Source organism: Pipistrellus kuhlii, unplaced genomic scaffold, assembly GCF_014108245.1.
Source record: "Pipistrellus kuhlii isolate mPipKuh1 unplaced genomic scaffold, mPipKuh1.p scaffold_m20_p_11, whole genome shotgun sequence".
NCBI lineage: Eukaryota > Metazoa > Chordata > Mammalia > Chiroptera > Vespertilionidae > Pipistrellus > Pipistrellus kuhlii.
This window is the reverse complement of record NW_023425416.1, coordinates 41,249,914-41,261,694: the sequence shown is the minus strand read 5'-3', so window position 1 is coordinate 41,261,694 and position 11,781 is coordinate 41,249,914. Positions and strand designations below refer to the sequence as shown.

The 11,781-nt window shown below is 35.6% G+C and overlaps 1 protein-coding gene across 4 annotated transcripts in view; it reads right to left on the bottom strand.

Moving 5' to 3' along the window:
• Positions 1-1,089: 1,089 nt before the first annotated feature.
• STT3B (STT3 oligosaccharyltransferase complex catalytic subunit B) overlaps positions 1,090-11,781 on the bottom strand; it is a 66,878-nt gene continuing 56,186 nt past the window's right edge. For 3 of the 4 annotated variants that reach the window (XM_036431683.2, XM_036431686.2, XM_036431684.2), the window contains 3 exons: positions 10,231-10,344; positions 6,585-6,797; positions 1,090-2,726 (listed from right to left, as the gene is read on the bottom strand). In XM_036431683.2, coding sequence (XP_036287576.1) covers positions 2,646-2,726; positions 6,585-6,797; positions 10,231-10,344 — 408 coding nt within the window. In that variant the 3' untranslated portion in view covers positions 1,090-2,645. The remainder of the gene's footprint in view (positions 2,727-6,584; positions 6,798-10,230; positions 10,345-11,781) is intronic. The other variant, XM_036431685.2, reaches the window with a different exon arrangement.

Here is an 11,781-nt window from a genome sequence, read left to right as displayed (position 1 = left end):
ATGACATTTCCTTACTGGTTTGTCAGTCTCCATTTACACGCTGCTGTTAAAAGTTCTACGTTTACCCATTACTCCACCTACCTCAATGGAATGTTATGAACATCAAGACAGATGTCTGACAAAACCCACCATTCAAGAATAGCGACTGCAAGAGAATTCTGGAGATTGGCCACACAACAATGTAAATGTACTCAATACTACCGAACTACACATTTAAAAATGGTTAAGATTGTAAATTTGGTTATATATTACAATTAAAAATATTTTTAAGGCGCAGTAGCTGCAGATTTCATACTATTATAGCTCTTTAACTATGGAAAGGTGCTGACCTCTTGGCCATGGCCTAGGGACTCAAAGGAAGTAAAACTACAAATGCAAACTCAAATAGGTAATAATGTTAAGTTTCAAAAGTACACTTTATCTTTGGACTTAATGCCTCACTGCCTACGATTTATACTACGAAGAACTCAGCTTTGTTCAATTCCAAGATGTGGAACAAAAAATAAAAGCTATTGTATAATCTAAACCTTAGAGGTTTAGATTATTTAATCTAATATTTAATACACCCCTCTGTAATGTTCAGTTTAATTGATCATACATGAAATGAATTTAGAGAACTAAATATTCTAAGCCAATGATCCTATATTCCACTGTGTTTAAAATTACTAAAATTTTGCTTTTCTGATAAAATAAAATCACAAATGCTGTTACATGATGCTGTTTCATTGAGGCAATCTATTGGACCAAAGTGGTGGTCTCTAAAACTGAGAAAGGTGAGAGATCATTCCTGTTCTTAGAGAGAAAATTTTTACAGTGAAGACCTGACAAATTAAATATCACAACTTTATGAAGCAGTGTTTTGTTAAAGTCCTTAGGTGTTTTCCCCCTCACTTACCCATAAAGAGACTTTCACTCTGAGGCAAAAAGAAGGCAAAATAAAATGGTAGGGCAAAGTTGAATGAATCTAGCACTTTTCTATACATATTCTCTAAATAAAACTTCCTTGTTGTAAGTGAACAAGGAAGTAAGTGTATGTTCAATGCTTTTAACTCCTTTTAAAAAACAGAAGATTTGTAAAAGACAACACACTTAACACAAAATTTGAATTAACTTTATTTCCCTACAGTCAACAACTTCTCTGCATTGAGTTTTAAAGCAACAAAGTAAATTAAAATCCCCCAAATGACAAAGTATCAGAAATCCAGATTTAGTTACACTTTATTTGTGAAAATGTTCAGCCATCTGTAAAAGAACCATCATCTGAGTCAAAAATGAATCCTATAAATCAAAGAATATTCTACACTTTGGAAAAGAAAATCAGCAGTAACATTCTCACTGAATATTGTAAATTACACTTTTCTTCATAAAAGGTACATACTATTTATTCTGCACTTTTCCACCAAAAGCAGTGGTGTAAGTTATGCTTGTTTATATAAAAAAAGTTATATCCTGTGGCAGGAAAAACCCTTTCTCTTTCACGTTTACTAAACAACTGGAGAAAATGTTCAAGTCTATATAAAGTTGCCTATAAGCTGGAAAGAGAACATGTTCCATCTCCATTTATATTTTAGTGCATTTTTGACAACTGTCACATCTTTTAAGTAAGAAAATTCCAATAGCATTAAAGAGTGTTTCATCAAATGCTTAAGGGATTAAAACAATATGGAGAAGAGGACAAAATCATTGTGATAAATGAAACTGTTATATAAAATGAGAGAAGTACAGGCAAAGTTTACAAATCCTTTGTCATTTTAAGTCACAGATAATGAACTTTGTCCACGTTAGGGTTTTTCCTTAATCTTTTACATGTAAACATAGTGCTAAACCTCAGTGCTGAGATACAAACCCCATAAACCCCATCCTGGTAAGCAACATTCTGTTCAGTTGCCATGATTTCCAAAGGATATAAATTTAGCCCTTGAATGAACAATGTATGAGATCTGCTCTGTAAGTACCTGGTGAAAACAACTGCTAACAGCAGCAATAATGTGCCAACATAAAAAAACAAACACCTAATTGAATCAATTAGTTACTCAGAGGTTCATCTTTGAAACAGCAGCTTCTTCTTAGAGCAAACAGTAAGCAACAGAAAATGTGCATTTGATGAAACATTCTTTGCACTGGAGAAACATGAAAATAAATATAATTCAAAGAAGTATAATTACGTTTCTAATACCTCTTTCTCAGACCTGTACTAGTTTACTAGTGTGGTTCAAGGAGCTTGTATCACATTTTATCATTCGTAATTTATATATTGCTATTTGGGTAAGTCAAATAAAATGCAGGTCTTGTAAAAGAATAAAAACATTAATAAGTATGCATGTGCCAGGGACCAAATTAGAGGATTCTTTGGTGCAGTTAGTCCAAATTCTCAGATTTGAAGGATAATATGTACCAATAAAAAAAAAATCTGCTGTTAGACATTTACAGCAGTGCTCTGTCTTGCTTCACATTATAAGTCGAAAACAGCTGTTCTCAATAAGCCAATTTTATTTTTTAAGTCAGGCATTGCCAGGAAATTTTGACCATTAACCTGGATCAGTGATGGTTCTGTACCCTCTGTTGCTGTGAAACATGACATGAGCTAAAGGCAAAGACTGGTTCTCCAAGGACAACTGCTTCAAGTTAGGAACCAGAACAGTTATTTAAACAGTCTTCTTAGATATTTTCTTGCCTTTCTTAAAAACAAGCTTATTTTTAATGTAGCCACGCTTCCTTTTCGTAGTCTAAAAAAGAAAACAGAACACGTGGTGTTAGTGCAGGTTTCCTACAGATTAAATATACACACACATGGTTTACTGCAGTGTGAGGAAGAGTCTCTTAATAAGCCCTTATCTCTTCAACAGTGAACACCACTGTCTATGCCAAGTATGCCAAAGGATCCAAGATAAACTGGACGAGGTCCCTAGCTTTAAGAGAAAAGCAGTGCTAGAGCATTCCTCAAACGCATATCACATACTCCTCCACATCAGGCGAATGAACCCCTATTTCTCCTCTCTACTATAAATGCTTAGCTGTAATAATTACATTTCCAGGCATGATAGAAAATACTAAACTAAGGTATCAGAAAATGTTAATGCTGCTCCTGGTATAGCCTCCAAAAATGAGCTGTGTGTCAGAAATACAAATTAAGTAACTTTGTACCTAACTACAAAACAAAAAGAAATAAAATTACTCGACACATTCTACAATTTAGTTAGAAAAATAGCACTTAAAAATGAAAAACAAAACAGAAACCAAACACTAGGAAAAAACACACCCCATAACATTCCTTGAGTTTCATAGATCTTTTAAAAATAACAATATTTTCTTAATACTTCTAGACCCCACTAAAATACTTTCAACCCATGTTTTCTGGTATAAAAAATTACTGCAAATGCGCTGGCAGAGAATACTGCAAAAATGTTTGTGATGTTAGAATCCTACAAGATAAATCAGAGAGTGTCTGCCAATGCTGATAAAAGCAAATACTTTTTGGAAACAATTTAATGTGCCATCAAAGCACTGGGTTAGCAGAGACTGAAGACTCAAGAGACTGACCCCTCTATTCAATTTTCACATTTAAATACAACTCTTGGAGGAGATTTCAGAAACCTGTATCCTATATCATGTACATTTATTTATGATGTTCAGTTTAAAACAATTTATAATTTTTTCTAACAGGGAAAAGAACAAGGCAAAATGCAATCCTTATTAAGGTTACAAAAATTTGTTGTTGCTAGCTTGTTCATAATTTGTTATTTTATTATTACTTAAAGCAAAAAGTAAAAAAATTCAGAGGGCACAATTTTTAAAATTCAAACAAGGAGCTAGTTTCTTTATCATCATTACCTACAGATTTCTAGCATGAAATCTCTTCTGTTAAATCATGTAAATGGCCCAGGTCTATGCAAAGTATGTAAAACTGGGCTGAGCCCTCAAAGTTATTTTTTCTCTGTGGGCAGTGAGCCATGCCAAAAAGTCTTTTCTGTAGTGCCGTTACTAGTGCCTCAGTCATGTCAGCTTTGCAGCACAGGAAAACTACCAGAATGATTGCTGTACTCACCCACCCCCAACCTCTAGAGTAATAACCAGGGTGGAGAGAAGAACCATCACCAACCAGCCAACCAACCAACCAACCAACCAGAATTCTTCTAGTGCTAGTACAAAACAGAAAGCCATGGAAACTAGAAATTCAAAGTCCATGTTGTTGGCTACTAGAATATATATTTTGGGTATACAAGATAGACTATAAAAAGAGATAAATGTGATTTATATATTCACTTCTTTATTTGGGGGGAATGATCATCAGACAAGTTCAATGATAGTTTTTCAGAAAAAGTAAGCCTTAACTGGACTTAGATAGATAAGAGTAAACTGCCTTAAGACTAGTAGCATTTACTTTAACTTCTGTCCTAAAGTGACTCACCAGTTTCTCTTACCACATGCCTGTGAGAAACCAGATCATTTATCATTTGATATAAAGACTACTAGTAAGTAAATTTGATATGACTAACATAGTGTCAGCTGTTTGTGACATTCTAGATTTGGTAATCTGTACCTGGCCTAGAAGTACTCATTTAAAAAGTTTCCATTTACATATCATACAGCTAATACAAGTTTTTATTTACAGATCATACTTTTATAGTACAAATTAAAATATTCTGCATTCTAAATATATTTGAAGTATATTTTAAATAAACATAAAGAACAATTGCTTCAATGATTTAAAATACAGATCACTCCTCCCTCATCCATGGTTTCAATTATCCTTGGTCTGAAAATATTCAATGGAAAATTCCAAATTTTATGTCATTCTGAGCAGTGTAATGAAATTTAATGTTATCCACTTGGTTCCACCAGGTACATGAGTCATCTCTTTGTCCAGTAACTCAATGCTATATACATTCCTCACTTTTTAGTCACTTAGTAGCCACCCCAGATAACAGATCAACTGTCACAGTATCACAATGATTGCATCCAAATAACCCTCATTTGACTTAATAATAGTCCTGAAGCACAAGAGTAATGATGCTGGTAATTTGGATGTGCCAAAGAGAAACCTTGAAAAGCACTTCCTTAAATGAAGAGGTATCCTATATAATAAAAGACTAATATGCAAATTGACCAAAAGGCCGAATGATCGGTCACTATGATGCACACTGACCACCAGAGGGCAGACGCTCAACACTGGAGCTGCCCCTGGTAGTCAGTGCTCTCCCACAGGGGGAGAGCTGCTCAGCCAGAAGCCAGGCTCACGGCTGGTGGGTGCAGCTGCATTGGCAGGAGCCTCTTCCACCTCTGCAGCAGTTGGAAATCCCCTGAGGGCTCCTGAACTGTGAGAGGGCGCATGTCAGACTGAGGAATCCCTGCCAGAGTGCATGAATTTCATGCACCAAGCCTCTAGTGTAAGAAAAGGAAAAAACAAAACAAAAAACACCTCACATAGTTTATACAGGGTTTGTGGTAGGTACTATAAGCAGTTTCAGGCATTCACTGGGGGATCTTGGAAGGTATCCCCCAAGAGTAAGGGTAGTACCAGCACTACATTAAAGATTTTTATAATGGCCCTTGCTGGTTTGGCACACTAGATAGAGCATTGGCCAGTGAACTGAAGAGTCCTAGTTTTAATTCCTATCAAAGGCACATGACTGGGTTGCAGGCTCGATCCCATGTGAGATGTGCAGGAGGCAGTTGATCAATGATCCTCTCTCATCATTGATGTTTCTCTCTCTCTCTTTTTCTCCCTCTGAAATCAATAAAAAATAATAAATAAAATTAAGTAAATATAGACTTTTGGTATGGCTCACTGTTGTGAGCAATGTAAACCCAAGAACCTTTCAAGACTTTAGACTGAAAATGGTCTAATAATAATTAGTATTATAAAGGTAGCAGCTTAACTTCATATTTCATGACTGCTCATTATTTTCCATTTCTCACAGAAGGCAACCTATATAAATACTCATTTTAAGTAGTCTTTTGTAGCAAAGATTAGATCTCTTTCACTTAAATGAGCAATAATGATCTCCAATATACTTTGTATCTTATTAAAATACAAAAGGACTGTAATAGTTTCATCATCGTAATTTCTGACAAGAATGACAATTACATTTAATAATTATCGTCTTGAGATAAATAATTTTTTTATTCTGGATTCAACCAACTTAAGCTTATACTTTATTCAATAATTAGTAAAGTCATATTATACTAAAAACAGAACATGAAAATGCAATACAAGTTTGCTGTGATAAAAAAAAATGAGGAATAGATCATAATTGGATTATACTTAAGTATTTGGCACTCTTTCACAAAATTTCAGAAAGTAATGGTCACAAACACAATTTACTTTACAAATTAATTCTTATTAATGGGCATTAGTAAACTAAAGCCAGAATGCCTCTGGAAAATTGTTTGGTTCACTGTTAACCACTATGCTATCCAGTAAAAGCTGCTGGCTGGGATATCTGAAGTACTCAGTTGGAAAGGAATACCCTCACGGGCTAACTTGATATTTACTTAGTATTTAAGTGATAGTCTTTATAAACTTGGTAAATGGAAATTTATTAGCAATTTTTCAGACAACCATGACTTCATTTGACACCTACCTTCTTTGACAAATACTTCTGTTTTGGGAAAATGTTGGTGACTCGAGGTTTATGGTCCAGTGTTTCCCTGTTATCAGGTGCTTTCACTTTATATATCCTTACAAGCCAGTGTTCTGATGTAAAGGCCTCCTCCAAATGTTTGAATTTAATGTCCTTGTTTCCAATCTCAGCATTACGTGTTCGATCAAAACCTGGGGGTGTACGAAAATCCAGCTGCAAAAGTGACCATATTGGATGTTAACCATATTAGAAAACATTCAGTATTCGAATAGAAGGTAGTAAATTTTATCACCAGAGCAAAACTAACACCCTATAAACTAGGAAAACATAATCAGAGTAATATATTGCAACAGTTCTCATGTACTGCTAACTAAATAGGAAAAAATTAGGAAGAGAGAAACTAAATACATTAGAATTAGAGTTTCACTGAATCCTTAGAGTGGATAAGAACCTTTCAGGCATTTTTAAAAAAAGAAAAGTAAAACAAAACATGAAAATGCAATACAAGTTTGCTTTGACCAAAAGATGAATAGATCATAACTGTATTACTTGAGTATTTGGCACTCTTTCACAAAGGTTCAGAAAGTAATGGGCACAATGAAATCCATCAAAGCCCCTTTTATAGGTACGTATACTAGAGGCCTGGTGCATGATATTCATGCATGGGAGTAGAGGGGTGTCTCTCAGCCCAGCCTGCACTCTCTCCAATCTGGGGCCTCTCAGGGGATGTCCTAAACCGGCAGTTGGGACATCCCTCTCACAATCCAGGACTACTGGCTCCTAACCACTCACCCGTCTGTTGCCTGATTGCCCCTAACCATTCTGCCTGCCAGCCTAAGCAACCAACTGCTCCCCTGCCGGCCTGGTTGCCCCCAACTGCCCTCCCTGCTGGCCTGGTCGCACCCAAATGCCCTGCCCTGCAGGCCTGGTCACCCACAACTGACCTCCTCTACTGGCCATCTTGTGACACCACCTAAGCTTTTATTATATAGGGTAGAGAGATCACACAGAAGGGACTTCTTTTCTGCTTCAGGGTCTTCCAATATCTATTCTTTCAGCCGGAAAGTTTTTCATTTAGCTATTTTGCATGGCTGGTTTCTTTCTATTCTTTGGTCTTAGCCCAAACATATCTCTTCAAGAAAGAATTTTCTTTTTTATATACTTAAAAGATATACTTTGACATAAATTTAGGTCATTAAAGTATGAGCTTATTTAAAAAAAAAAACAAAAACAAAAAAACCATTTACTTTATATTACCAACTAGAGGCCCGGTGAACAAAAATTTGTGCAGTCAGGGGGGTGTCCCCTCAGCCGGTCTGTGCCCTCTTGTAGTCCAGGAGCCCTCTGGGGATGTCTGACTGATGACTTAGGCTGCAGTCTGGCCTCCCTCTGCGGGAGGCAACCGGCAGGCCAATTGGGGAATGGCGTTGGCTGACAAGCGGCTACCCCCTCTCCCTCCTGGCACCCGCCTAGGCTGGCCTTGTACTGCCCATTCACCAGCTCCCCCCTCATCCCCCACCTACTGGTCATTCCACTGTTCAGTCAATTTATTACATAGGATTAGTATTGACTTACAAAACCCCCAAATATTTTCTTGAAATTGGTGGTAGAAAAGTCTCCTCTGTTGTTTTTCTTATCTTTTACTCTTCAGTAAAAGTTTGCCTTTATTTTAAAAATTACCTGTGTCCTCCACCAGGATATAAACTGCATGATGACCTTATCTTATTCAATGTGGCTTTTGTCAAATAAATGCATAAGCATACTACATCCTGAAAGTGGGAACTATAAATAAAGTTTAAAAGGGCAAACCAAGGGAGGATTTATGAGAAATTAAGAAAGGAAAAACTGGGAGGAAGAGAGATTTTTAAATTCTCAGGCTACATTTATGTTGACAGAGCATAAGTGAATTCCACTTTAAAGCAAAAACTAAATCTATTCTAATGTGGGAATTACTTATTCATGTATATCTATATAATAAAAAAGTTATAGTTCATGTCTTAAACATATATTATTGAGTAGGGAAGGCATAAAGAGGAAGACATGGTGGAAGCATGGCTTAAAACAACTGGTAAACTTTTGCTGTTATTAATCCTCCCCGTGGATATTTTTTCCATTGATTTTTAGAGATAGTGGGAGAGGAGTAGGGAGAAGAAGGGGGGGGGGGGAGGGAGAAGGGGAAAGGGAGATATATCAATGTAAGAGGGACACATCGACTGGTCTTCTGCACACCTCAGACTGGGCATTGGACCTGCAAACCAGGTACATGCCCTTAACCAGTAATTGAACCTGTAATCCTTCAGTGGGTGGGATGAAGCTCTAACTACTTAGCAACACTGACCAGGCAGGGCCTATTGATAAACTTAAATAAGAGCAAGAAAACTTCTTTGCTACCATCATTATTGAAAAAACAAACAAACATTTGAATCATTTTCTAAAGTAGCTAATTTTTATGACTTAAATGTTTCTTCCTTAATATGAGTTTAGAAACTAGGCAGTGGCCTTCAGAAATCAAAACACAAAAACCTAAGTCTAGTAGAAAAATTATCTATTTATTAAAAGCTACCTGTAGAGTAATTCCAAATTGATAGTAATGAACATTATCTTGATCACTAGTGTTTGTATAAAATTAAACAAGCAATTTTTCCTCTGCCTCCTAGTATCAGTTTAACAAGAATGCAATATGGAATAAAGCAGTTTTCACTGAAATCGTAGTGTGAAGGTTTTAACTTTGTATTATAGTCATGTGATCTAAGAGCCATAAAGAGCCTTACAAATCAAGTCATCAGTACAACCTCCATTATATACAGACAAAAAAAAAGTCCAAGGATTACATGACTTGACAGAACCAGATCTGAAACTCAAGTATTGTGACAGTAAGTCCATTGTCTGTTCTTTTTGCCACAATATCTCTGCACATTCATTCATTTTTTGGATGCTTAAGCTTTTGTACCACTTCATTCTAATTTTCAAGAAAACTCTAGCCTGGACAGTCTTAGATATTCATTAGAATGAATACCTGAAATGTTCACATAATTCAACTCTTTAATTTCAGGTTTCCCCCCACCAAACACCAAAGTAATCTACTTCAGATCACACAGTTTTGCCCTGGCCAGTGTTGCTCAATGGATAAGAGTGCTGACCCTTGGATTGAAGGGTCCTGGGTTTGATTCCCAGGCAAGGGCATGTACCTGGGTTGCAGGTTTGATCCCAGGGCATGCATGGGAGGCAACTGATTGATATACTCGTGTGTGTGCTCTTTCACTCTCCTTCCCTTCCACTCTCTCTAAAAATCGATGGAAAAAATATCCTTAGGTGAGGATAAAACAAAAAACAACACACAGTTTCCTAAGATGGAAGAAAAATGCCTTCAAAAAGTATGAGGTCAAAAGGCAAGTAAAGATTGGATTTAAGCCTAGTGCTAATATTTTGGAAGGAAATCTTTTATCTAAATTTTTCACTTTTAAGTTTCAGAAATCTAAATTTAATGGGCGGGGAGTGGTAGGAGGGAGTGTGTTGGGGAGTTTTAGATAAGCACTTCTTTCTTTATAGCACAACCAAATATCATTATCCTATTTTTAGAGGCAAACAAGACTACTCTTAAAATATTCCCTTCAAAAAAGATTATAGTAAAATTAATATAACTAACCTGCATTTCCCCAAATCGGTAATATGACATTTTATACATAAGGCAATTCAATAAAGTGGGGGATCCTGCTTTGTCTACACGGAATTCTCCTTGTGGGGTGAAATAGTCACTTTCCTACAAAAAAAGAAGCCAAAAATTTATGTCAGTTAAATTTACAAGTCCCTCTATTTCCCCATAAATCAGCTTTTAGGGTATATTCAGAAAACCATATTAAGTTACATACCAAAAAAATATTCTATCAGAGGATTAATTTATAAATTTAATGTGACCCCTAAAAAAAACTCCAAAATTATTATGAGTTTTTAAAAGCTGAGTCTAAAAAATAAACGAGATTATCTAAGAAAACACAGAAAAAGAACAATACTATTTGTTGGAGGAAGGAAAGGCAATTAATCCTACCAGATTATAACCATGATATAAAAACCTCCATAATTCAAAAGAATGGTACCAACACCATGGTTTTAATACCAGGTAAATTCACTCTCTCCAAATGCCCCATCCTCACCCCCATTACTCATTTTCAGTTTATTTTAATTGATCTTTATTTTCCTATTATGAACTCTAAAGTCAGTTCTTTAGCTGGGGGTTGGGGAAACTGAAAATGAGTTTAAAAAACTCCTATAGTAATTTTATTGGGATCTCATAAAATTTATAGCATAACCTTTACAAAGGCCAATTTGGCATTATAAATAGAAATTTCTAGTCTAGAAATTTACCCTATAAAACACTTGTACATAGGCAAAGTAATGAGTATAAAAGTTACTTACTGTACCACTGTTTATGAGACTAAAAACTGGAAACAACCTAAATGTCCATCAATAGGGACAAGTTAAATAAATCATGAATACATATACACAATGGAATACACTGTGTCAAAGTGAAAACAAACAAACAGCTCTCCATATTCTAATATAGAAAAATTGCTAAGATATATTTTTTATAAAAATCAGGGTGTATATTTTGCTACTATATCTGCTTGAATAAGAAGCATAAAAAAATAGTAAGTGATTGGCATGGGTTTATTTTTCTTTTCAGGGGGAGCTGTGGAGGTTGGTAAAGTTATACTGTATAACACTTTACATTTTACTTTTGAATCATGTGACTGGATTACCTACTCAAACTTTAAAAATACTGCATATAAAAAGCACAGAAATTTGGAATATATAAATGTTCAAAGCATATATCTGGATCCATCACGTCATAATTTTAACACTGCTAAAGGAAATACAAATGAATATCACATACTGAAAAATTAAATCAAAATTAGTGTACTAGAAGGAAATATTTATTAATCACAGTTTAGGGAAAATGTCACAGCATTTACATTTGAATAGGAAATGTGAAGCTTTTTAAAAAAATATATATATATTTTATTGATTTTGTACAGAGAGGAAGGGAGAGAGAGAGAGAGAGAGTCAGAAACATCGATGAGAGAGAGTCATCAATCAGCTGCCTCTTGCACACCCCCTACTGGGGATATGCCCGCAACCAAGGTACATGACCTTGACCGGAATCGAACCTGGGACCTTTCAGCCCCAAGCGGACGCTCTA